Below are 27785 nucleotides of genomic sequence, written 5' to 3' on the forward strand. Positions count from 1 at the left end.
CCATTCCTCAACTCCAAAACAGTAAGAATGATACATTAAGTAACAGACACTTGGATCCCTCTACTCGATGCTCCAAATTGGTTACCTGAGGGGGTCGTCTTGTTCTACCCAAAGGTAGGGCAATTCCTTGCCTCCTCCCTTTTGAAACTAGAATTGCTCTTATTTTAGAGTCAAGACACCATTCTTCAAAAGAGGTATGTTACCAATTTGGGTGAGGAGGCTGCCTTAGATAATAAGTCCGAAGTGTCATGAGAAGGAAATGACTTGTTGATCATCTGATTTCTTTTTGCTGCTGTTTTGTTTAGTATTTTACTGCCAGGAATGGGAAGAGTTGCACTGGGTATTTTATGTGCCTTCATTGGGTGCAGTGCATGTGCCACCTGCAACGCCGCCTAGGATGGTGGAATATCTTGGGGTGGCCTTGCACTGGTCACACCTGGGCTGTTGCCTCTGTGATCTCTATGCTGCATTCTACACTAAGTAGCAGTTCTGTCACGTCACCATCTTGACATACCGGAAAAAAAGTTGCATACCTTACCATCAGGCTTCCCGTGTACTTTCCATATCTATAGCTGGGATGCATATGAATCTCTATTACAATGTCACTTGTGTATTTAATGCATTGCCATGTATCCTGCTTTACAGGGAACAGAGTTCTATACAGAGGGATCCTCTCTTGGTAGGGTTGTCAAGTTCAAATCTTGTTTGAGGATAAAGATGTGTGAGAAGGGAAAATTAGGTGATTGACATCAACCAATCATAACTAGACAGCAGACCGAGAAGCAGGCTCATAAGTCACCCAGTCATGGTCTTTAATCTCTGCTATGGTGTGATGCCTTGTGTTTCTCTTTAAATCATAGTGTTTATTACTAAATGTGAATCCATCCATATAAATATAAATAACTCCATGAAAATGTTATGCAAATTGATTTCCTCTTTTGCAGTGATACCCTTTAAAAATTTTTTTTTATACATTTTATTATTTGTGGTACACAAGAAGTCATCCTAACAGGGTTGCTTTATATTGTTTCTTCATCGTTGTCTCTATTAGGATTCCTTTCAGGCAAGGGCGGGTGACATTGAACCCATGGCTCACATATGGTGCCGAGTACATATTTCCCTTTATATAAAGGGCATTATCCCTATGCACTTTCTTTCTATTAAAACACATGTTGCCTCTCTAAAATCAAGTTTTTCCCCAAGGCGTGCATTTTGTCTACAAGTGTAATCATACTCTCTGAAACTAGCAAAAGTTCTCAAGAAGGCACCCCTTTGTTTTAAAGGGGGAAAAACATTTAAATTGCAAACAAGTCACATAAAGAGAACACATGTTGATTTAATGAGGAGCTTGACTTTTTTTGTGGGTGCCTTGGCAAATACTGTATGGCAGTGTTGGTGGCAAATGGAAGAGAGGGGCAGAGGTTGTCGTATGGGGAGGAGACCCCTCAGAGCTTCTGTTAAGGATTGGGTTCAAACGATAACATTATTCTGTGGTCCCCAATTTACGTGAACTAATGTTGACAATATGGATGAAGAATTCTCAAGAATATTGCCTAATATCTCTAATAATGCTCAGTACAATTCATTGTGGGTCAATAAAACTGTGCCATAAAGATTTTGTCCAGCAGGAAACGAACATAGCACACCGTCTCCCCACAGGTCCCACGTATCCCTTAAAATTCACAGGGCCTTAGAAATCAATCAGAGTCAGCACAATCTGAACAAACACTAGTCAGAGATGACTTGAGGGTTTTGTTGTTTGGTTTCACTTTTGTTTTTTGGTCTTTGAAATTCCTTTCTCCCTGTGCCCTTTGCCAGACTATTGCTGCTCTACTCACTTATTCTTGATACCTGGGACAGCCTTCTGCCTGTGGCCCCTCCGTGCACCATATCAACAATGCAGACAGGAAAAAAGACAATATTTCTGTTTGATGAGGACTAAACAATGCTAAATGGGCTCCCCAAATGTACTTTCATGAACTCCCCAAACATGGAAGTCCATCTCTCCTTGGGAATGCATGTATTCTGATCCAAGAAGGGGACAACTAGCAATGTACTGTATAATTTCAAAGGAAAGGAAAGCTGATGTCCAATGAGACATTTGGACATACTATTTTTATTTCATTGATGGAAGAGAATCAGTTCATAAATGCGAAGTATAAGGCATACTTCTCTTTATTATTACTTTCCATGTTCCAGAACTAGTTTGGAAGCAACCCTTAGAACTCTGTCCTGGTAATATCTGACATTAAGATCTGTTATTTTATCTTTTGGTCATTATCTCCAGTTATTATGAACAAGAGAGAAAAGCCTTTCTTGTCCTTATGGTTGCTGTTCCTTCAAAACAGCAAAATGCAACCGAACTCTCTTTTTTAATACCTCTTCTATACTGGCACTATCAGTTCCAAGGATAAAGGGTTCGCTTGTGTTTTGGAGAACCAGAAATTGGAAACAGCTTGCACGATGCATTTTTGTTTTATTTTTTGGCTGAGGGTGAAATACATACCCATGTCAGAGCCTCTGAATTTCAAGGCTATCAGACCCTAACCTTCCCCCAAACAACAATAAAAACAAGAACAGGAGGCAAAAAATGCTGCGGCATTTTAAAGAGTGCTGTATTTTAATGGGAGCTTTCTGGATCGATTCCACTTCCTTGGACAGAGAAGCTTGAGAACATGACTGTCGTATTCAGACATGGCTCCAGGACCAGATAGGGGGGCAGGTAATAGATAAAGCAACGACGACGATCCATGAGTACAGGGACAGGCTGCTGGGCAGTGAACAATTGCAGTTATCCGTCTACAAGGCAGTTAACAGCAGAGTTGCCACAAGTGGCAAACTGTGGGATGGAATGAAGGAGTAGGATGCTACCCTTTGTGGGCTTTCACCCTTGGTAATCATGACTCCAGACCCCCTTGGCTGACAAGCCCTTTTAAGGGGACTCCCGGCTTCCCTCCATCCCGTAACTCCAGCCGGATAGGTTCCTTTTCAAGCCTTGTTCTGCAGCATGAGGTCCAAGGAGCCCAAAAGGTGCCTCCTGAAATACCACACCGATGCCTCTCTACACCAACTGGGGTGGGGTTGGGGTCTCTGGGTCCAGCATGGCGCCTCTGAGAAAACAAGCCCATGGCTGTATCCAAGTAAAGTCCTCCAGCCCTGCCAGGTGCAGAGAGGTTCGGGGGGGGGGCACCCTCCGGCCGGCCTTCCCAACCCTTCGAAAGACTCCCCCCTCCCCTCTCCAGCACCCAAGGGCGGGCGCCCCACAGCCCGGGTCCCCCTCCTTCAAGCCCAACCTTCCCCCCCCCACGCCCCCGCGAAGGAGACGCTGCGCTCGCAGGCGGAGAGGGGGGGGGACCGAGGTGGGCGGGGCTATGTCGATACGCCGGCCGCTGATAGGCGCCACCGGCCCATCTCCTCCCCCTTGGCTCTCCCATCCCCGCGGGCCGGGCCCTTAGATAAAGGGGAGCCCAAAAGGGAAGAAGGCGAGCGCAAAGCCAGCGGCGGCCTGAGCGCAGAGAGAAAGCGGGGCTAGGCGGCGGGTGGGCGCTTCGCGGGGTTCCCCTTTCCGGCGGATCGGGGCGCTCGCAGCCCCCCCCCCGGGGTCCATAAGGCCATCGCTTTCCAACTTCAGCTACAGTGATAGCTAAGTTTGGAAAGACCCAAACGGAGGAGAACCGCTGCGTCCGCTTGCTCGGCGTGTTGTGGTGGTGGTGGTCCTGCTTTCTCCCACCGGGGACGGGGTTGTCATCCTTGTGCGTTGTGTACTTGCATTGTGTGTGTGTGTAAGAGAGAAGGGGTGTGTGTGTGTTTGGACGCCTTCTCATGCCTGGAGGGGCTTTCTGATTGCACCGAAGATCCAACGGAGAGCGAGCGGAGACCCTAACCCCCCCCCCCCCCGGGACCACCATGACTCGCCCGGCGGCGGAGCAGCAGAGCCCGCGCGGCAGCGGCGGTGAGTGGAAGAAGGGGTGGCGGGGCGGCAGGGCGGGCGAGAAGGAGACGGACAAGACGCTCGGAGGCTGCCCCGGAGGCCCGAAGAAGCCAGGCGAGCTGCCTTCACCGCTCCCCCGCTCCGAAGGCGCTGTGCGGGCGCGGAACTCCGGGCGGAGCGCGCGCGCCAGGCGCCAAGTCGGGGGGGGGGGCAAAGCGGGCACTCGGCCGGGTCGGCAGGAAGGGTTGCGCCCCCGCGCCCCCAGGCCATCGCAGAACATGCCCGGCCAGCCGGAGCTCTGCCACCTGCAGCGCTGGAAGGGAGGGATCCTCCAGAGAGCATCGAGTCCCGCTTCTGTCAAGGAGGTCCAGTGGGGGGAATCGAACTCCCAACCTCTGGCTCCGCAGCCGGAGACCTTAAACCCCTGAGCTCTCCAGCAGTTCTTTAATAACCTTAGCCCTGCAGAGCTGGAAGGGGGACCCTCAAGAGATCATCAAGTCCAGCTCCTTGTCAGTGAGGCACGGGGGTGGGGTGGGGAGGGTGGGAATCGAACTCCCATGCACTGAATGAAAACCGATTTATTTCTGGTGATTTACAAACTGGTTTAAATACCATGTGATTTGAACCTGATTATTTAAACTGCTGAAATCAACTCATTGGAATGGATTTCAGAAGTGAGCATTTTAAAAAGCCCCTGCCAACCAGTTGAAAAAAAGAACTCACTTTGCAGACCATATAAATTGATATAAAATCAATTTCACCCTTGTGTCCTGTGAATCATAAGATCTAAATTGATTTTAATGACACTTAAGTGCAGTTCTTGTTGCCACTGTGACCACAGAAACGGTGTGTTCTCAGTACAGTACATGCCTGCTGGAGTGGTGAGGTAGATAGTGGCATGCTGTATGTACAGACTCTCCCCTCCATGCTGTAGCTATGGTAGCGCCAAGGTGGAATTGCTTTCTGTGAAGCACTGCCGCTGGCACACTGCAAAGTGGTTGCAATGGGAACCATGCAACCGATTGTACAGTTCCCTGTTGTTGGATGTAACATCCAGCACATTTACAAGAGCATAACTTGTATGCTCTGGCTGTACGAACAGGATTTTGCCCTGTTTATGGCAAAATGTTAAAAGCACATTTTTCCTACTTCCAGATGTAAAGAAAAACAATACTCTTCATCTCTGGCTGGTATACTTCTGGCTGTACTAGCCAGGGATGATGGGAATTGTAGTTGTGTGCATAATGAGAGGCAACAATTGATAAAACTTAGGCAGTTCTCTCCCCCCCCCCCAGTTTCAAATAAAAGACTGAAGTCAATGGGTAGTCATCAAGCTGCTTGAGTTACAATGGTCAAATTAATACTCATCACTCTTGAATGTATTCTTTGGAAGACTAAAGCCAAATAGACGTAGCAGCAATGAATTTCACCCCTGTTTCTAGTGCATGCAAAAAAGTGGTGAATAAGCTGCAAAGTGTCCCCGAGTTGCCTATAGCAGTCCTCTGTTATTTCCGTTTCAGGATCCTGTACAAGCTTTTTCACGTCTGCCAAATTCCTCTTGTACCTTGGCCATTCCCTGTCCACTTGGGTAAGTGTGTGCATTTGCTTGGTCCTTATTGCAGTCACTTACGTACAATTCTATATTTTTCCCGACATTTCATTATGAGATAACATAATGGCAGCATGGCATTCAGATATCCTCTCGTAATAACCTTGCGATTCTTGTGGGCAATCTCTATGCAAGACGCCTAGCTGAAAAATGGACAACCTGGATGGAAATCCAAAAAGTCCTTGGGCCAGAACAGATAGGCTTTTGCGCTAACAGATGCACACTGGACCATTGTGCAATTTTGGCACATTTTGGCTGAGATATATGGCAAGAGAGGTGGAAGAAGAGTGCTTGCCACCTTCTTTGACTAGAAAGAGGCCTTTGACTCAGTCCCTAGAAAACTACTGTGAGATAAATTACAGAAGACTTTGATTGACAAAGAGACTGCTGTTTCCCATTCGAAAGCTGCACCTCCACACCAGCTGTCAGGTCCACCGTGGACTGCATGGAGAACTGACGGATGAGATCCTGAGTAATAGAGGGGTTAAACAGGATTGTGTTTTGGCCCCCTATCTTTTTAGCTTGTTCATAAAGGACTTGGGGCCTTATCTGAGGACAGTTGAGAGTCATTTTCCAAAACCCGGCCCCCAGCAAATCCCACTGCTGTAATTTTATCTTTATCTCAGTTGGGCGTAAAGCAGCTCTTGGCAGCGTTTGCAACTTTATTGTGATGATAACTTCCTGTCCATTAATGCTCAAAAATGTAAGACCTTGGTGTTCTCTTTAGTCTAGGAAGAAATTCCACTGGACAGTGCAAAATAATATCCTTGAACAGGTTAAAGAGTTTTAAGTACTTGGAGCTAAACGAAGTATCATTCTGGTTGGACTGCCCACCGCAAAGATGTCCTTAACAAGGCCAAATGCAGGATGACAGCTGTCGCTCGTTTCTTTTATATAAATGGTGGACGCCACGCCCCCGCTGCTGCTTGTGTCTTTAACGGAAAAACAAGGGCCCAGCTGCTTTATGGCATACCTATCTGGATCAGCACATATAATGTGGAGGTTGAGAAAATACAATCCACCTTTTTGTGCTGTCTCCTGGGTGTTCCTAGGATATGCAGCCTTACATTTAGAAATTGGAGTTGGCCGACTGGAAACTAGTGCATGGATCCAGACTCTAAAATTCTGGCTGGGAATACACTTCCTAGCTGAGCACCGTGACTATGTGTACTATATGCTATCTGATTCCTATATTAGCACGTGGGCATCTGTGATTCAATATCAGATGAGGTCCATGGGTATGCCTTTTGATGCCATTCTAATGCTTGGACAGCAACAGGCCTATAGACCACTAACCTTTATGCTACAGTGGTGCCTCGCATTACGACATTAATTCTTTCCAGCGAAATCGCTGTAGAACGAAAATATCGTAATGCAGAAATAAAAAGCCCATTGAAATGCATTGAAACCCTTTCAGTGTGTTCCAGTGGGCTAGAAACTCACCGTCCAGCAAAGATCCTCCATAGGGCGGCCATTTTCAGTGCCTGTGCAGTGAGGAATCTGTCCCAGAAAACAGCGGGGAGCCATTTTATTTACCCGGTGACCATTTTGAAACCGCCAATCAGCTGTCCGAAAATCGTCGCTTTGCGAAGAATCAATTCCCGAAGCAGGGAACCAATCATCGCAAAGCGAAAAACTATGCTTCAAACACCCCAGGCCTATAGAGCATTTATGTTCAGAAGATTAAATGTTCTACCATCAGCTTTACTTGAAGGCAGATTTCAGGGAACCCCATGCCAAGAAAGACACTGCCCATGTGGATCCAGGGTACCCAAAATCTTATAAGAACCTAAGAAGAGAACTGCTGGATCAGGCCAAAGGTCCATCTAGTCCAGCTTCCTGTATCTCACAGTGGCCCCCCCACTAGATGCCTCTGGGAGGATACGATACAACTATCACATAACCTTTTATATTGTACTTTCTATAAACAAGTGAGGAGGGAACTGAGTCACCCCTTAGTGCATAAATTTCAAGGCCACTCAGATAAGTGGCTGTTCTGCTGCCTGTCAAACCAGAACCCTTATAGAGCAGCTTGGATTGCCAACTTTTTCCTGGCTGCAAGTCACAGAAGGATTGCATCACATGCAGATATTTGAACATTGTATATGCACCTTATTATCCTTTCTCTAGCTTTTTCCCCCTCTTTTTCCTCCCAATTGGCTTCAGTTTTGAATGGGTCATTTGACTCTAATTTAATAAAAATAACAGAACATCATGGTTCTTATAAAGAGTAAATCCACATATTTGCTAATTTGTGTTGTGGCATACTGTTCCTAAATTCTGGAAGTCTCATAGATAACAGTGGCACCACTATTAAGACTGAAACCCTAGATCTGTTGTTGATAACACAGACTTTCCTGTGGTGTGCAGCTCTTACTGGCCTTCTGGCTTCCTTTAAGTAATATAATGTGAAAGCTTAAGGCAGTTTCCAATAGAATCCTATACATTTCTCTTCAGAGGTGAGGCCTGTTGCGTTTGCAGGACTTCCTCCCAGGTAAGTGTATATAGGGTTGCAGCTTCAGTTTGGTTGCATTGGGAACTCTCCATATGTGTAAAATTAGGGTTCAGATTTTGGTGATTGCTTGGCATCCTCCAGATTAACAAAGTGAGTAATACATTGACAGATACCTTTTTGTGCGTATTGTGTAAATTGTAGCAGCAAGTTGCCATAGATCAAGAAATCTCCATAGACATTATCTGTTGAATACTGAGTTGCGCAACTCAATATGCAACAGATATCAACTATATAGATTTCTTAATTTATGAATATTTACTGCTAATACGTACGCCTTTTGCAAAAATGTGCAACAGGATTTCATCCATTAATTCCAAAATAAAGCGTGTTTTGTTTTTCCGTTTAGCTGTTAACCAAAAGGTTTGTTTATTGTCCCAGTAAAGCATAGATATTTTATAATGAATTTGTTTTTTTCAGTTTCCTTTTAATGTTCTACAGATATTAAGCTCCAGGTTTTGTGGTGTAAATTGTATAGAAACTGCATTCTGGAAATTAATTGCTCAACAAATTGGTTTTCAGTGAATGGCACAAGGAAGCAGGCACTGCAGCCAGTTATATGTAGAGAAAGCATCTTTTTTTTTTTAAAGAACAATATCTTCATCTTACCTTAGATCTGCAGAGCTGGAAGGGATCCTATATAGATCATCAAGTCTAGCCCCTGTCAAGGAGACAAAATGGGGAATCAAACTCCTAACTTCTGGCTCCTCGGCCAGATAATTAAACCATTGAGTTATCCAGCAGTTTAAATCTTAGGCTAAACTTGTAATTCTGTAAAAATCAAAATTCCAGTTACCAAAATAGGCATCTTGGCAAAATCTTAACAGAACACTCATTTTAAAGTGATTTGGGATATTCCTACGACGCCTTCATCTGCATGGCCTATTTTGCTTTCCCTCTACAGAGGCCAGGGTGATTTACATCGCTCCTTCCTTCTGTAGTCACAAAAGTTCTGTGAGGTGGGTTAAGTTAGCGTAAAATGTCTGGTTGAGGTTATAGCTTTGTGCGTCTACACGGAAGAATAGCAATGAATAATGACCTACTCCGGAAAATGCTGCTTTGTAAGACTGTGTTTCATAGTGATGCAGGACTATATGCGACGCTCGATTTGATGCCAGGCTTTGTAAAGCGTTAGCCTGATTGGAGTGCCCAGGTTGTTTTATTGCAACAAAAGTTACAAGGCGTCTTGTGGCACTTTTAAGGAATAATACATTTTATTTGGCTTTTGTGAACTGACTGGCTATATATAGCTCAGTGGTTTAAGTATCTGACTGCAGAGTTAAAGGTTGGGAGTTTGATTCCACGCTGTGCCTCCTGCGTGTAGAGCCAGCCTGTGTGACCTTGGGCCAGCTGTCTCAGGATGCTCCCAGAAGAAGGGAATGGGAAAAACCACTTTTGTGTATTCTCTACCTGGAAAGGGTTGCCATAAGTCAGAATTGACCCGATGGCATCCAATTATTTGTGGAGCGGAGTCCACATGGAAGCTTATGCCAAGTAAAATTGGTTAAAGTGCCACAAGACCCCCTGCCATTTCTGATGTGACTAATAACCAAGGGCTTCCGTTATCTTATTGAAGCAGTGACTCTTTACCTCTTTTTTTTTTTTTAACAAGTGAGCCAGATTTTCTAGCCTAATGTGTTCATGGCAGTAGCAAATAAGTGAGCCTCTCTGCCTTTTGTTGTCCTTTCCTAGCTGCCGGCATTCAGAGGTGAGCTGCTTCTGTGGCTGCAGGAGGTGCATAACTCAACCTCTCTTAGTCCCGTGTCACAAAACATGGCATTAAACAGGCACAGCTTGGCCACTAAGGTTGATGTGACAAGGAAGTGGAAAGGCACAAATGTTTTAAGGCCAGAGTTGAGTGAAGCATCCTTTGGTTGTTCAGCCCACATGTAAAGCGCCTATCCCATTGAATAAAGGCAGCTTGCAAACTCATAAAAATACTTGAGACATGATGTGGCTGGAATCAAGCAATGCAACGCTGTGCCTTTCAGTGTGAGAATTGAATATGTCCATATGCATGTCACATTGAAATTAAAAAAAACCTCAGAAAGATGGGGCTGCTGTTTAGATTATCACAGTATGGGAGAAGCACTTGTGCAGCCAAGGGTGCCTTTAATGGTTTTCCTGTGGTTCAGAGGTGAACAACCCTGAGGGCTGAATCTGGAGTTTGGCCTGGTTTCAAAAATCCACTGCATGGTGTCAGTTCAGTTTTCTACAGGAGCGATCTTGCCCCTTGTCCAGCAGTGCACTAGGTCAGAAGGAACCCTGTTGAACCCCCTCCAGTTGACGTCATGCTTTTTCTGCCACTCTGCTGCCTTGTATCTCTGTCTGGGACTCTTAATCGAGGTAGATCATGGCGTTGCTCCTTAGAAGATAGTAACTTTTATTTAATAGGTCTGTCCTAGGGCTGTACACCTCTGGACTCTGGACTGACCATAAAAGTGGAAGTCAAACAAAAAAAGAAGTGGAATAGTTTGTTCATTTTCTTTTTTTCAAAAAAGGGATCCATAATAGAGGGCAGAAATGAGCATTCGTGAGACCCTTGCTTTTGGCTTGTAATGAGAGATGAGTCATGGTTCTGTGAAAACGGTGAGAGTTCCCGTTAGATAGAATATTATACGTGTAGAGCAGGGCTGCCTTCTTACTCTGGCAGCTCCTTGCATTTCATTGCAAACTGTCTTTGAACTCCCGTGAGCTTCTTGTAGTCAGTTAATTATATCCTGCCATTCCTTGGTTGAGCTGATGTGAGATGACATAGATGTCTTGCCTGCTTTACTCTACAAACAGCCCTGCGAGGTAGATCAGGCTGAGGGAGAGCGCGTGGGCCAAATTGACCCAGCGAGTTTCATGACCTGGTGGTTATTAGAACTCGGATTTCCCAAGACCCATTTTAGCGCGCTAACTACCATATTGCTCTGGCTAGGTTCAGTGTGGTACCACAGTTCATGAGTGTTGGTTTAGCTATATCTGGTACCTGGAAAGCAATTTCTTCCCAAGCTGATGCTTGAAGCGAAGCGTGTCACAGCTTTCCACCCAGTTGACTTGATCCGGCAAAACTCTCCAGTAGACCGAAACATAATTCTGTGAAGACTGTCCTGTGCATGGACCTGAGGAAAACAGCTCTTCATCCAGCATCAGGACTAGGAGAGGTGGCGCTGAGCCTCCTCTCTGAGGGTGTCTACCCGTGAAGCAGCAGGCTTTGTGTTACACATAGGAATTCTACTTCCCCAGACCAAATGTATTAGGAAAAAAAATAGGAAGCTGCCTCATACTATCTCAAATGTATTGTCGCCAGGATCTTGCCCATTATTGGCTACCAGACTTTTAAAACGGGGGGATGGAACCGGCGACTTTCTGCATGAAAAGGATGGGTTGCCTTACCACTCAGCTGTGGTCCTCTGAGGTATTTGTCGATGGCCGGTGGAGAAGGAGAAGTCGGCTCCACCGATCATTGTTTCCTTTTCTCTTTCCAGCGGATAGCCAGCATTGCTAGTGAGACCAGTGCTGGTTAAAATCAAGGATTTGTGGTCAGGGCCACTGGTGGTCACCTCTTAAGTCTTTTTTAATTTAATGATGAAGTCAACCCCTACCCCCCCCCCCCGAAGCGGATAAAGAACCTGCTGACACTGATTTGCCTGGAGCTTGCATTTGAAGTAAAACTTGCTTGGAATTGTGTTATAACTGAAATGGTTATGGAGTTTATGTGAAGGCAGGTCAGGCTAACACAGTGGTCTAGTTTAATCTGGCAGTAGTGTTTTGTGCCGCCCACAACAGCTTTATGTGTCTGACTCATCACTTTTTTTTCCATCTAGTCAGAAGAGAGGCAGTCTAAGAAACACATTCTGCACTTGATGTTTTTGTTCTATGCATTGTTATGCTGTTAAGTAGTATTATGTTTAATAAAGTAAAAACATGCAGGAAGGAGGGAAGGAAGCCATCTTCTGAAAAGAGCCAACTTTGTCGGGCCAAGGATACACATTGGCTAGAGTAAGTGGATGATGACAGATTGCTGACAACTGTATTTGTGTTTGCATTTCCTTATGAACTGGGAGGCAAGGCCCTCTTTCTAGCTCTTCAAAAAAAATTCTGTGCTTAGTCCCGGTTTTGCTGTGGGTCCAAGATCTGTCTCAGCCAATCACTGAGTACTTAATTTAAGGTTAAAATTGGGCTGCCTTTTTTGGGAAAAATGTGGGATATAAATAAAATGAAAAGAATGAGTGAAGGGTGTCCGCTAACATCTTCATTGCAAAACTGAAATCACCTTTGGCTGATATACACATTCTGAAAGTGACATCAGTTTGTACACTGAATCATGCTGCTGTTTCATTTGACTTATAATAAGGTCATATGGTTATGGCCATTTCAAATCTTATGCAAAGGAAATCCTGAATTACAGTTACTTCGTGTCCTCTAAATGGGAACTGATACCAGCGGGAACTTCCAGTTTAGTGAGCCTGTATGTTGCATCTGTTTACTACTTTCAGGGATTATATTTTCCCAGTGTAAACTTCAAAGGCCCCCCCCTTTATTTTTACATCTAAAAATTAAATGTGTGGAAGTCCTGTTATACACTGGAAATCATATGTTAATGTTCCCTTTTCTTAAATCTCTTAATAATCTTTCTTACAGTTAATTGTGATTGGCTTGTTACTTTTCCTTCTACCCCCAAGACTTCTAGTAGGTACTTTCACAGTTGGCTGCTTCTGTGTTCTTGGTAGTTACTCATTTTCTGTTGCTTATTGAATGGAAAGGATCTACCAGACCTGTGGGCAAGTGCAGTTGCAGAGTTATTTTGGAAAGGTAAATGGTCGAAATAAATAAATTGTAAAATAAATACAAAGCATGAACACCCATTAGGCCTTCTCTTATCTGGCAAGGTGTGTTTAAACGATTTGGCCAACCCTTGAAATAATGAGGGTCATAGTTAATAACCCACTAAATGTAGGCTACACAGTATAGTTTTCTAGGTTTCTGCAGGTGTGGCCAGGCTGAGCTGAGCTACTGCTAACAGATGAGAGTAAAATGTATATTTTGCAGTGATAATGGTATCTTGATAGCTGCTTACTTGGTTTGCGTATACTTTGAGCAACATAGAAATAATTACAGGTGGCATTTTTCCTAACCAGAATGCACTCGTTATCCGAGTTGCTATTGATATTTCCACTGCTAAAGTCAACACCCTTCCAACATTTACAAGATGGATTTGTTTATAAGTATGTAAATGTTGAAATATGGTCCATTTCAAGCACTGTTTGCACAGTATAAAGATCACACTTTCTATAAAACTACTGTTCAGATAATATGTGCATGAAGAAGAATGACCTTGCCCCATGACACACATAAGGAGATAGAGGAGATTAACACCTTAGAGCAGTGGTTCCCGTCCTTGGGTCCCCAGATGTTCTTGGACTAGAACTCCCAGAAGCCTTTACCACCCACTGTGCTGGCTGGCGTTTCAGGGAGTTGTAGTCTTAAGAACATCTGGGGACCCAAGGTTGGGAGCCAAACAGTGGGAGTGGAGGATGTAAGAAGAAGTCACAGGGTAGGAGACTGGAAAGGAGATATTGGAACACACTACTTTAGAGATGAGTTAAGCATTTAGGACATTCAGCAGAGTGTCTATGGGACAGATAGAGTCCAACATGCCAATGGGTTGGAAGGAAGCTGGTAATGTGGTGGAGTCAGGAGACCAACGTTTATATACCCTCTGTGTTTGTTGTTATAAATAGTAGTATTTTAATTTATGGTTGTTGCTGCAACATTCCAGAGCTGTGATGTCCTTTGATATTTATAGAATTCTTTAAAATCACCTATTACCCAGACCTGGTTATTCACGCACAGTGAGGCATGAAGCTTGGTGGCTATACTATGAAAAGCACAGATTGGGTTGTGCTCTTCACAGTCTAACCACTAGGTTTGCTGATTCCATGTGACAACATAAACCCCACATAGGACTTCAGTGACTGAACCGCTCATAAAAATGCAGTTCCTTCTACAAAGGCTCTTTGCTTTTGTTAGCATTTCAAGGGCACACACCTTATCCTGAGGAAGCTGTGGAACTTAGCCCTGCCTGAACAAAGCTTTCCGGGCTAAACATAACCAGTTATGTTCCTAGCTAAGGTCTATCTGCCTGTTACTGTCAGCAGCAGCATCAATCATCATCATCATCATCATCATCATCATCATCATCATCATAAAAATAAGAATAATAATAAAAATAAGAATAATAAGAATAAGAATTATGGCAGCTCTTTCCAGGGTTTTCTAGGCAGAGAGTACTCAGAAGTGGTTTTACCACTGTCTTCTTCTGAGTATGCCCTGGGATTGTGCAGCTTGCCCAAGGCTACACAGGCTGGCTCTTCTGGGAGTATGGGCGACTGAACTCCCAGACTGTTTCCACAGCCAGATACCTAACTCACTGGGCTATATGGGCAACTCGGACTGTCAAGCCTCTCCCTTTTCAGCCTCTCACCTGAGTGACTAAGGAGTCTTCAAGGGGAAAGATAAATAGCCTCTCCACCATGAGGGGAGAGATTGAGGAGATGCCAGTGCCAAGATGCCTGGTGTACAAAACAGCAAAAGATTGTTCCAGAAACTGAAAACCTAAGGGCGTCCTTGTTTATATGTTAGTGACAGAGGAAGTACACATTCATATATGCAAGCATGTCACTAAGATCTTTTCCCTAAGAATGATAGAACAGGAATAGCAAGTTTGATCACATCTAATGTAACTACCACAAGCTACAGTACTTTTTAAAAAGAAATCAGGCTGAAATGGAAGATTGCAAGGACTGAGGAATCCTTCAGCTACTTGTGGGTGGTGGCTATATTGTATGTGAATTGGAATAACAGCTTTAGTACTTCAAGAATGTAAAGGTATTTGACGAATATGTTCTGAAGGACTTCTCTCCTCGCTGCTGCACTTCTTCACTCAGTGGGGAGATTTGAGACAATCTTCAGAGAGAGATGCAGTTTGCACCAAGGAATCTTTACACAGATGGATGCTCCTCAAAATGCTCATTTCCACTGTGCAAAAAAAAAAAGCACTGCTAAAATGTTTAAGCAAGTGGAGGGCAAATGCATTTTAGCAGTATGGACCTTTTTTGGGGGGAAAAGAGAGAGAAAGCACAAAAGCAGAACTTGGAAAATTTACTTTTTCAGACCACATCTCCCACAATCTCTTAGCCACTGCAGTCATTGGGGGTGGGGGGAACCCTGCACAAAAGGTGGATGACAGAACCAGGTACAAACCACACATGGGGGAAAGGGGGACACTGCAGGTATGCACTGCAGAAGAGATATACATATGGCTGGTAAGAGAGCATTCTCTTCAAGAAGTTACTTAACAAGAGAAGAAAAAAGTGTGAGCAATCTGATGCTGTTATACTTCTGACATTTATTGGAAGCCAGTCTTTTTGTACAGGCAGATGAGTTCAGTTTGTATAGAGCAAGGTGTGTGTGGCAGTGACAAAGAACACATTATGGCGTAACATAAGGTTGCTAAGCATGAAATACATAATGCCGGTGCCCTCAGAAGGAAGTATCACAGGGTTGAAGTATATTTTATTTCCTAATAAATATTCTTAATATTGTTTTTTTAATGTGCTAAGACTACACAATACAAAAAAGGATAAACCGATAACTTGAAAGAGAAATACAAATTAAAAAGAAAAGTTGCACGTAATTTACATAGTACAACTTAAGAAACTTAGCTATAATAGTGCATCCACCACTGGGACAATAATGATTTTTTTCCTTTTCACAATGCAGTATTTATGATACCCTATACACCTTCCAAAAATTCATTATCTCTATCTCTCTCTTTTTGGGGGGGTAATCTGCCTTCCCCTTTTCCTAACGCAAAATCCAAACAAATATTCTCATATAACGATTAAATGATTTTCCTTTAGCAATCCCGCTTTTATTTTCATGTTGCATGACTTAATTACTAAGTCTTAGAGTTCATTCTGCCATTCACTTCACTTAAACTCATGATTATGCTTCCAGTTTTTCACAATCGCGCAATCTGGCTGTCGTCACTTTAATTACTGTGAAAAACTGGAAATGTAGTAATGAAATGTTCTTAGCATTATAGTCATGCAGTTGAATTTCTGGGCCTGTCCAGATGGGGAAATTTGGAGCAATCTGGCTTGTGCTTAAAAAGTCCCTCTCTTCAGCCTTGGTGACTGTCCTTTAAAAAAAAAAAAAATTAAAATAAGAGTAAGTAACATAGTGAAAGAGCAATGCAGCCACCTACACACAATACACAGTACACACAATACTGCCAATGTATTTTGGTTATCTAGAATAGCTCTGTATCCGTAGAGAAATAATTTTTTTTAAAAAAAGAAAGCGGAAGAGAAAATGAAAATACAGGGAGATTTCCTGTCATCCATTAAAAAGTCACAACCCACCTAATATGTCACAGGTTTGTCACCTCAGATAACATCATCTGCAGCTCTGTTTGGGTGTGAACCAACCATCCGCACGGGATGCACAATGAGGCAATTAGGAGCATGCTAAATTGTGCCAAAAAAAACACCCCAAGCCCTCAGCACTGTGCCAGAAAGGAGTCGGACAACTCTAAAAAGGGTTGGGATGGAGCGCTCTGCATCAAAACATTTGTGGACACTGTAATGTGGTTCGAACCAGACTGCACCAAAATGATCTTAAATAATGAATTCTATACCTGTCCGGACAGGCCCTCAGACATGTTTAATTTGAGAGAACTCCCACTATATTCAACAAGCTTTGTTCTCTTGGGAATTTCTAAGAGTATAGCTTTGGGTAGAACCACACAGCTTTTCACATTAATCAGTGCGGATTTGCTTGCAGAATAGCAATGAAATGCTGGTGGCTCCTTTCAGCCGGTTATGGTATAAGCCCCCTAACCTATTATCCATCCTTGACGTATCTTACAATGGCAAAAGAGGTCATCTATAGGAGAGGTTTTTTCTTTCTTTTTTTTTTTTTTAGTGATTAGGGCATGATAAGATGCTGGTAGCTGGAGCTGGTACCAATGGCCAGATCTGCACGTTTGTAGAGGTTCCACTATTGATCTCCAGAACCCACAGCCATCTACTCGCTGTTTTCGCTGCTGGTCTCTCCAAGCATATAAGCAGTGATACTTGCAAGGAGATGGTGCAGCAGCCTCTCCTTGCTATATGTCCTCGGCTACTGGAATGTGGCGTGGCTTTGGCCAACAGAGCAAATGGTCAATGATGACAGAAACGATAATGTGGACCTCCTAAAGGAAGAGGCTCTACTGAGGGCATATCTTTTCACCTCTGCTAGAAATGTGAAGACAATGCTTTATGGATATCATAATTATTTATATGTGCATTATACTGAATAATTCAAATTCAATTAAATATATTTCATTCTAGGGTGATCGTATGTGGCATTTCGCAGTATCTGTCTTCCTGGTTGAACTGTATGGAAACAGCTTGCTCTTAACTGCTGTGTACGGGTTGGTTGTGGCAGGATCAGTCCTTCTTTTGGGAGCCATTATTGGGGACTGGGTAGACAAGAACCCAAGACTCAAAGGTAAGTCATGTTTTGCGGATTTTACTGAAAAACTACCAGATGTATTTAGGACAATCTAAAACTAAAGATGCAGAACCAGCTAGTGATGTTCATGCTGGGTTTCTAATTAGCCAGTTGTTTTTAACTTCATTTTCCCCTAAGACTTTCTGGTTGTAAAAGGCATGCTGATTTGATTGCAGTCTGATAATAACATGCCTTTTAGAGTGTACAACATCTGGATAGAATTCCAGAGGAACAGATACATTGAGACAGGAGGGATGAGTGTGTAGCCTTCCATGACCATTGGTCCTGCATGCTGGGGTAGATGAGAAGTTGGGTTCCATGACATTGGGAGGACTGTGCCATTCCCCATTCTTTCAGGATTAATTTTGGTTGCAATCTAAGGTATGCTTACCTTGGAAGAAGTACCGTCAACGCTGCAGGGCTTAGCAAACATATATAGTTCTGTTGATGTGTCACTGGGAGTTGACACAAAAATAATTGTTACATCCTACAATTAGCAGTCCTGCCTAGGCTAACTCAGAAGGTTCAGTGCTACTAAGTTCAGTGGCACCTGCTTCCAGGTTTGGTGTGCGCAAGATTGCAGCTTTAAAACAGTGCCTTCTGTTTCTAAATATATACACAGCAGAGAGCACATTGCATCATAGTAACTTTAATAATGACCATGTGCATGTTTCAAAATGTATATATTTTATCCTTTGATAAAAGGGCTTCACAGGTAATTGAATTGCCTATGCAAATTTTAAATAATTAGTTCCATTAAGGATATGCAAGCTGGGTGTTTCCATAGCTACACAGATCACAGTATTTGCTGATTGGTAATATTAGTGCTAAACGTCCAGATAGTTTTTGCTAGGTAAAAGTCCTGCTTCATTATCATCAATGGGACTTCATTCAAGGCAGGATTATACCGGTACTTTTGGAGTCTTAGAAGCAGGCTAGTGGAAGTTGTTGCAGTAGAAATATAAGCCGTGTGCTGGAACCTGTTCATTGTAAAATGCATATACTGTACTTGTATACAGTGGGGTCTTGACTTGAGAACTTATTCTGTATCGGAAGGCGGTTCTCAAGTCAAAAAGTCTGTAGGTCAAGTCTCCATTGACCTACAGTGCATTGAAAACCGATTAATCCCGTAACAGGCCGTTTTTGTTCCATTTTGGTTTTTTTCTGGTCTGTAAGTCAATTCTCAGGCTGCAAGTCAAACCTAAATTTTGCAGCCAGTGAAGTCTGTAACTCAAAAAGTCTGTAAGTCAAGCCGTCTGTAAGTCAAGGGTAAACTGTAAATGCTGTGGAATAGATAACGGTCTTTCTCGAAGGGGGGCTTCTAGAAATGCCATTTAGTAGCATCTTTTCTTCCCTAATGGATTTATTCCTGGAAAGAAGTGTAAGAAGACAAGGGAGGGTTACAGATGGAAACTGATAGTGTTTAGAAACTCCATCCCCTGCTGTAGAATTCTGTAAATGATCCCGATAAAACTCTTTATCTGGAGGCCTTTTTTGAAATGACACTGTTTTGGGTAACAGAGTGTTCAGTGAAATGAAACTGGATTAAACAGATGGAATTGATTTAAATTAAGCTGTAAGCCTGGACACTGAACCTATTAAACAGTTTGTGCTATATGCATTTATATATTAAAGAGTATTGGATGACAAGTAGGGGAATATTTTTAGAATGTCTGTAGAATTCCAGTTGCCAGTATTGATGACCTATGGCAGTGGCGGGGAACCTTTTTGGCCCCCTGCCTGTCGAAGCGCTAGCACTGCGGCTGCAGCCGCCTCCTGAGCAATTTATGGCTTGCGTGCCCGCAGAAAGGGCTCTACGTGCCAGCTGTGGCACGTGCGCCATAGGTTTGCCATCACTGACCTATGGTGTCCTTTCTTTATCCTGAACAGTGGCCCAGATGTCCTTAATTGTGCAGAATGTGTCCGTCATTTTGTGTGGCATTCTCCTTATGATTGTCTTCCTCTATAAAGCTCAGCTGTTGACCATGTATCATGGATGGCTTCTGGTAAGTGCAGAAACATTGTGACGACCTCATGGTTCGCCATCTTGAGTTTTGTATTGTTTGTTAGGTGCTGGGGGCAGTGGAGGAGATGTTAAGGTGGGGTTTTGCTTTTTTTATGTTTATTATTTCAGTTTTGTCTGTGTATGCATGTTAAGTTTCTTGGAAGCCGCCCAGAATGGTGGCTTATCCACTAGGTGGGTGGAATATAAGTAAGTAAAAAAAAATCAATTTCATTTATAATCAGAGTTAAGCCTTTCTATGTCATAACATGCCCTTTTCAGAAACCCTTTTTTCTGTTTCCCCCCAGACGTTGTGCTATATTCTAGTCATCACAATAGCAAACACTGCAAACCTGGCCAGCACTGCCACTGCAATCACCATACAGAGGGACTGGGTGGTGGTGGTTGCTGGTGAAAACAGAAGCAAATTGGCAGGTGATTGGCTTTTTGTTATCTTAAGTTGTTACACTTTCATGTGTGCTTGGGTTTCAGGAAACATGAAATCAGTATGTTTTTCTGGGTTGCAGGAATCATGAAGCAATACTAGATTATAACTACAGTTCAAGATATCCTCTTTTTTTCTTTTTTATTGTCTCTGAGAGCAAGGGCAGAGTGAATTACAAAATTTTTCATTACCTAATGATCTTAGGGTTATGACACTGGTCTTTGTCAGTCAGTGTTCAGCTATGACACTGCCATGTTTGAACAAGCAGACATTTGAAACTTAGAATCATTCCTTTGTCACTATGATGATGATGATGAATCTATTATTGACAGTAGTGGCAAGCAGTAGTGGTTTTAATGATCACCTTTTATCAGATAAAAATGAATTCATATCAACATGCTATTTGAAAAGGAGGAATGCACTGTATTGCCTTCCATTAGTACAGAAAGATGACAGCTTGCGGCTCTCCAGATGTTCCTGGGATTACAGCTGTCAATGTCTCCCACCACTGGCTAAGGTGGCCCAGGGCTGATAGAAGCTGTTGCCTGATCAGATCAGGAGACTATATGTTCCCCATCCCTGTATTAGCGTAAATAGAGAGGGAGTGATAGAGTAGCTTCTTGAGTCTTATGGCTACAGGTGTATGTGCAGTTAAGAAAAAATGTGAGAAGCAGTTCTTAAATATTGATATTAAGTTCTTTGTCTCTGAATAGTCATGCCTCAGAGTCTACGAGAAGGTATTAGTGTACATTTTGTGGTTCAGGGTTATTATAAGCAGGAAAAGCGCAGTGTTGTTTATAATCTTTGGGTGTCAGAGTCTGTGAATTTAAGCGTACTCATTCAGACTACATTTTATTGAAAACATGATCGTAACTTTGGAACAAATACTGAAAACAATACATACATAACTACATAATGCAGTCTACAGATAAAAAAGAGGAGGAGGGAAACGGTACAATATTCACTTTAAGGCATGTAATTATAAAGCCTGGAAATATAAAGAAGGACTTTTGCATGGCACTCGAACTTTAGAGTGTCTTCAGCCACAGCTTTCTGTATTGTTTCATAGCTGTAGTTTGAGCACTAAAGGAGGTCCTTTTAACGCCGAAATTCCAGTTATTCTATGATCATATGCTGATGGTGTGTTTTCACATGTTGCTGTGTAGATATGAATGCTACCATACGACGGATTGACCAGCTGACCAATATTTTGGCCCCGATGGCCGTTGGACAGATAATGACATTTGGATCACCAGTGATTGGCTGTGGGTTCATCTCTGGTTGGAACCTGATTTCCATGTGTGTAGAATATGCACTGCTTTGGAAGGTTTATCAGAAAACCCCCGCTTTGGCTCACAAAATGAATTCAAAGGTTGAAGAGTCAGAACTGAAACAACTGAATGTACAAAAAGGTACCAAAAATTTGAAGATAATCTTTGTTGAAATAAAAATGACCAGCAGCACAACCGCATGCATGTCCATTGACAAGTAAATCCTGATGACTTTTGTAGGATGTCCTCTGAAGTAACTGTGTGAAAGATTTCCACCGTATTCATTAATCTCCCCAAGTACTTCTTCCAAAACTTCTGGCAGTGCAATAACGCTTAATATCTGGAGTTTAGAAAGGTTACATCTGCTTGTTTTCTTCATTTAACTCACATTTCTCCTTGTGTCCTAGTTTCCACTTTAAAAACTGAAGTGTTATACATTCTGAGGGATTAACCTTGCAATGCACACTAAAACTTAGAGGAGTGTATCAAGAGATCTGCAGATAGAATTCTTCTCACAGAACAGGGCACTTGTGGTTTCTGCAAACATAAAGGATAAGGCCAGTGATTTCTGAGCACTTCTATCCCTTTTCTGGAAAATCTGTTCCTGAGGATCGGGAGACAACTCTGGAAAGGAACGAGAAACTATGTATGAGGCTGTGATGAGTGCTGTCCTCAGGATGAATCTGCGAAAATTTCTGTCCCTTCCATTTGCCTATACTGAATGAAATAAATTCTAACATAAAGGAGGTCTTCCTTAAGTCGGAGAAATAATAAGTATCTAATTTAGAAAAGTTACTCAGAATGTTCCTCTGTTTATAATTAGCAAAAAAAATCATGTAAACATTTTAGAATCTCACATTCTCCTAGTTTAAGCTACATGTTGTGAACTTGAAAGTATCTGAATTAGCCACTGAGGGTCAAATTAGACATTAAGTGCTATCATTTAACCCAGCTAACCAGTTTTTCATCTCCATGATGAGATTTCCTTAAAGATACAACATCAGTCAGACCTGCAGATTAGGGCAGTGTTTACTTTCCAGTGACCTTCATAGAACAGCACATGCTAAATGCAGGATGTGTAGATGAGGGAAAATTATGCACCACGACAAAGCAATGTTCCCTTTCCCACCAGTTCTTCTGATTTATGAGGTTTCTTGTTTTCAGGTCTTGGAAGTGTTATCTTTTTGATGACAGCTCTCAGAATCTCCAAGCAGCTGAGGCATGTGGAGAGCTGTAATTTTTTTTTTTTAAGGGGGGGAACGTTTCTAAGCTTCTGAGTTAGATTTCTACACCTGTTGTTATTCACAAGCCAGCACAGAAATATTAATTCTTTTAACCTAAATGTGTGGATGTGTGTCTGCTGCCAACACCTACTTCTCGCTTTGTTTCCACAGAAGGTGAATTGAAGCCCACCGAAGGAGCGCAGCTAATAGAAGAGAAAAATGCTGCTATCTTTGAGCCCAAGCAAGAGGAAAACGCTAGCTGCCTTTCTCGGATGTCTGAGCCTTTCGTTACATTCCGGGACGGCTGGGTTGCTTATTACAACCAGTCGGTCTTCCTTGCAGGCATGGGCCTGGCCTTCCTCTACATGACCGTCCTGGGCTTTGATTGCATCACCACGGGCTATGCCTACACTCAGGGACTGAGTGGCTCCACGCTGAGCCTCTTAATGGGGGCTTCTGCAATCACAGGAATCATGGGCACGGTGGCCTTCACCTGGCTGCGCCGCAAGTGTGGTCTGGTGCGCACAGGCCTCATCTCCGGAGTGGCGCAGCTCTCCTCTTTGGTCCTGTGTGTGATCTCGGTGTTCATGCCTGGAAGTCCTTTGGACCTCACCGTTTCCCCGTTTGCTGACATCAGCGCCAGGTTGTTCGAAAGCAACCCGTTGCCTACTATGGTGCCGGAGAGCGAGCTCCTTGATGTGCCCTTTCCAACTGGAATGCCTCCCTTGGTCAATGGGTCGACGCCCGAGTTAGGCTTGGCTCCCTCCTCTGTGCCTCTTGTCTCTGTTAGCCTCCTTTTCGCAGGAGTCATTGCTGCGAGAGTTGGTGAGTTGGTTACTCTTGTGTAAAAACATCTGCTTCGTTTCTGTCAGGAAACACCTCCTGTACTTGTAGAGCCTTTCCCTTAAATCAGAGTTCAACATTTCATCTTAACGGTTCACAAGCATAGATGTATAGTGAGAGTGGACAAGGTTGAAAACTCAAAAGCTGGCGGAGGGATGTTGGGTCTCACAAGACCAAAAAAAGGAATATTTTCAAGTTCTGGTTCCCGGGTGTTGGACTGCAACTCCTAGGCTAGCAATACCCAGGGCCCCACGTTAGGAAACCACTGCTGCGACACTGTAGTCCTCTGCATGTCGCCCTGTGTTCAAACGGGGAGCATGTGCAGAGTGCTGCAGTCTACGTGTGGTTCACATTTTGCTGAACTGTTCCTTGAATAATGGAGTGCAAACTATATAATAAATGTAGCTTGAGGGTAGAATTGCTTATGCAGGCATAGCAGCCTCACGTTTCTTGACGCATGTGGCTAGACCCAGCAGAAGCCTCCCATGGATGAAAAGGGGTCCTTCCTTGGAGGGGGGGAGGCTTTTGGGTCTGGCATGTTCCCCCACCCTGATACAAGAGCAGAGAAGCAAATCTTGATGGATTCCTCCCCACCACTTCCCTAATCTCTGCAACATTAGGGAACTTTCCAGAGGTAGTGGAGAGGATGGTGTTTGGGGGCTGCAGAGGGAGGGAGAAGTGGTAGAAATGGCCTCCCTCCCATAGGCAGGCAAAGTTCCCTTTTTTGGGGGGGGGCAGCTCATGAGACAGCGTGGCCCCATGAGCTGGGTGACTGTGGGCGCTGTAGTGCCAAAATGGGTCTTCTCCCCTTTGTCGTCCCTTCTCTTCACACTGCCATGAATGTTCTTAATGGAATTCCAATCTGGGACGATCAGGCCGGTGGAGGAGAATCCCAGGATGCACCCACTCTGCACCTGGCAAAACCCACTTCCAAGCCAGCGTGACGTCCGTTCTGAAAGAGGGGCCGAAACAGAGCGGAGAAATAACCGTTGACTACTGAAACCTTGTTATAGGGTTAGGGTTGTTTGGTAGATTACCTTAAGTGTTGATAGTTCGTGAGGCTATTCCCTACTACATTTAGGTGCTTGGCTGAATATTCGGTATTTATAGAGATCATGACTTGTTCAAGTTTTTAAAAGGTTTTATTTCTTTCAAAGGCTTTAATTTACATTTAACTTGTATTAGTTTCTTCTAATGGCAATTTTATTGATTGTACCCCAACTCGAGAGCTTTCACTTTAAGATACGAATGAATGAATGTTCCCTTCATGCAGTCTTAATTACTTTCCTTCAAGTAATGAATTACTCCTATCTATCTATCTATCTATCTATCTATCTATCTATCTATCTATCTATCTATCTATCTATCTATCTATCTATCTATCTATCTATCTATCTATCTATCTATCTATCTATCTATCTATCTATCTATCTATCTATCTATCTATCTATCTATCTACAATAGTTTTATCCTGCCTTTCTCCTTATAAGGACCCAAAGCAGCTTACAACAATTAAAAGACAACATTTAAAAGCTAAACAGCAAGTATACAAATATTTAAAAAGGAATTAAATAAGTATTGTATTAAAAACAGTAAATGAAATCAATACTAAAAACGCATTTAAAAACAACAGAGTGAAACAATCCATTAAAAAAAAACCATGAAGCTTTGCTTCTAAGTAAACATGAGCAGGATTGTGCTGGCAGCTGATAAGCAAACATCCTTTCTTTTTCTTTTTTTTTAAACCAGATGAATAGGTCTGATAGTTTTACTTGCATGTGTTTCATGTGTCTTTCTGTTTCTCCAACTGCTTTTCTTTTTGTTTGCATGCCATAGGCCTGTGGTCTTTTGACCTGACCGTCACACAGTTGCTCCAGGAAAATGTGATAGAGTCTGAAAGAGGGATCATAAATGGTGTCCAGAACTCCATGAATTACCTCCTGGATCTGCTGCACTTCATCATGGTCATCCTGGCTCCTAACCCGGAAGCTTTCGGGCTGCTGGTTCTTATTTCTGTGTCCTTTGTTGCAATTGGCCACATAATGTACTTTCGGTTTGCCCAAAAAACCCTGGGCAAGAATGTTTTCCTTTGCTGTACTCCTGAGCAAAAGTCTGTTGCTGATGAACCAGCATCTTGTGATGCATCCAATGCCTAGAGATAGAGCTTGGAAAAAATTACTTCTTGGACTCCAGCTCCCACAATCTCTCAGGCACTATGGTTGCTTGGTGCCTTGGGAGACTCTGGGAGTTTAGTCCATAAAAGGAACTTCCCAAAGCTCCAATTTAGAGAGTTTCAGCCATTGCTGCCAATTCTTCTTTCTTCCTGTCCATGTAAAGTGGAAAAAGGTATTGTTAAGCAGCGGCTTTTCAAAATTCTTCCCGTTCACCCAAGCCCTCAGCCTGTCCTGCCTTCCTGCTGCCTTTGCTTTGCCCAGGTGTGGATTTCCTCTGCATAGAAGTAACGTAGCTTATTTATTTAAGGGGAGATCTGAAGAGTGAAAAATGAACTGGAAATGCAAATAAATCATTCTGATTCTTTTTCATACAGAAGTCATGCCAAGGGAGCAGGAAGTGGGCATTATTATAATCAAGCCATGATACAGATTATGCGATACGTGCCTAGTAGCTTCCCCACCCCCCCTTGTAACATAGATGCGCTATGTTTTGCTTCTTTTAAAAATGGACTCTTTGGGACACATGACCAAATGTTACACAAATGAACAACACAAAGGGTCATGCCCTTTATGCATAGTAGAGTTCTGATATGTGCCCCAAGTGTGTGTGTGTGTGTGTGTGTGTGTGTGTGTGTGTGTGTGTGTGTGTGTGTGTGTGTGTGTGTGTGTGTGTGTGTGTGTGTGTGTGTGTAAGTCGAAACACCAGCTCTCATTTTTGTAATGTCTATTCTGGAATGTATTGTTTTTTCATTGTATTCTTTGAATAAGAAATAGTGCAAAGTATTGTAGAATATATATATATAGCACTTTTAAGGAACGTTTGCTACAGACAAAAGTGATAAATGTTCTATAGAATTGTAAAATATAGGCTTTTTGAAATGTTTAAGAGCACCATAGTTACTAAGCTTTACATCCATACTTTTAAGCTTGGAGGCGTGAATTGGAGGAACTACACTGTGTGTGCGTGCATGTGCGTGCACACAAGCATGTGTCAAGAGAGGTAGAGCTCTACAAAATATGTTTTATTTCCTCTTTTTAAAAAAATATATGAAAATCTCAACCATTTAACTTCAGGGTGGCCTTATGGTGTCAGAAACACCTCTCTCTCAACTGTGATGTTTAGGGACTGAATCTAAAATATATCATCCACTGGAAGGCTCTCTGTAGAAAAACCATTTGAAATAAAAGGGGATGACTAAAGAGCAAATGGACTTCTGTGGGGTTCATACAGTAGGCAGTCTGAATGGATCGGGGGTGTGCGTGCGTGCATGTTTGGTATTCTTTTATTTGATGACAGTACAATTCAGACATATTGAACGTAACCTGTTAGTAAATGATTGTTAATAATAAGGTGATTGAAATGTAAAAGGCATGCCCCTTATTGTAGATTCTTCTGTGCAACAAAGTGAGTCATATTTGTGCTGACACGCATGAGAATCGTGCCCATTGAACAGGTGGGGAACAGTGCTTGGTGATGGTGATGCCAGTTACAGGTTGGTGCAGATCTGGGGACTACGTAGCAGTGCATTCTGTCTCTTCTGTCCTGATTTGAAGGCACAGGGGTGTCACGTGAACATTCAGCCTTGTTTTCTGCAACGCCAGCCAGCCAGCATGGATTGCACTCAAAAAGACTATCTGCCGGCAGAAGCCTGCGTCATCTCACTAACTTGCTGGTTTGGGGCCACATCTGGACAGCCTTCAGTATTTTATAAAGCTGACATTCTGATGCACTGTCTTCTTGTTTGTTTGTTTTTAAAGTATCTATGCATCTTATGACTTACTAGGAAAGAGTATTTTTTAAAAAAAACCTTTTAAAAAATCTTGTTGCTATACGATCCTGTTAGAATAGTCATTGATCATTAGTGACTGTCAATGCCACAAGTGTTAATGCTTTCTGAGTCCCTTTTTCCAATGTACAGGGACCGATGCAGTGCTTTTTGCATTAACCCGTTTTATGCACTTTTGTGAAAACTGCAGAAATGTTGCTTCAAGCACTTTGCGTTTCAGTAGAGTTGAATTCTCTTTACTGTACTCTGGACTCTTTCTAAGATACAACAGTGTGATTTTAAATCTTTGTTGATAAATATTTGTAAAATATTTGCATAAATATAAACTATTTTTCACACTTCTGCTTTTCCTTAATTTTGGGGGGGGGGGAGGGGGGAGTGTACATTTTCCTACACAAGCAGTAAATACCCTAACTCTGAATTTAAGGAGTAATAGAGT

At 42.9% G+C, this 27785-nt stretch overlaps 1 protein-coding gene and 1 long non-coding RNA gene across 2 annotated transcripts in view; one reads left to right on the forward strand and one right to left on the reverse strand.

Moving 5' to 3' along the window:
* The window catches only part of LOC144589262 (uncharacterized), a 126023-nt gene that overhangs the window by 19246 nt on the left and 78992 nt on the right, over nt 1–27785 (reverse strand). The window lies entirely within an intron of this gene.
* Nucleotides 3765–27684, forward strand: SLC40A1 (solute carrier family 40 member 1). The gene is made up of 8 exons (XM_072981373.2): nt 3765–3952; nt 5452–5519; nt 17439–17598; nt 19492–19607; nt 19912–20038; nt 21215–21460; nt 22714–23367; nt 25222–27684. The coding sequence occupies exons 1-8, from the start codon at nt 3907–3909 to the stop codon at nt 25539–25541; spliced, it is 1737 nt and encodes a 578-aa protein (XP_072837474.2). The 5' UTR covers nt 3765–3906; the 3' UTR covers nt 25542–27684.

This window comes from Pogona vitticeps, chromosome 1 (assembly GCF_051106095.1).
Source record: "Pogona vitticeps strain Pit_001003342236 chromosome 1, PviZW2.1, whole genome shotgun sequence".
NCBI classification, from domain to species: domain Eukaryota; kingdom Metazoa; phylum Chordata; class Lepidosauria; order Squamata; family Agamidae; genus Pogona; species Pogona vitticeps.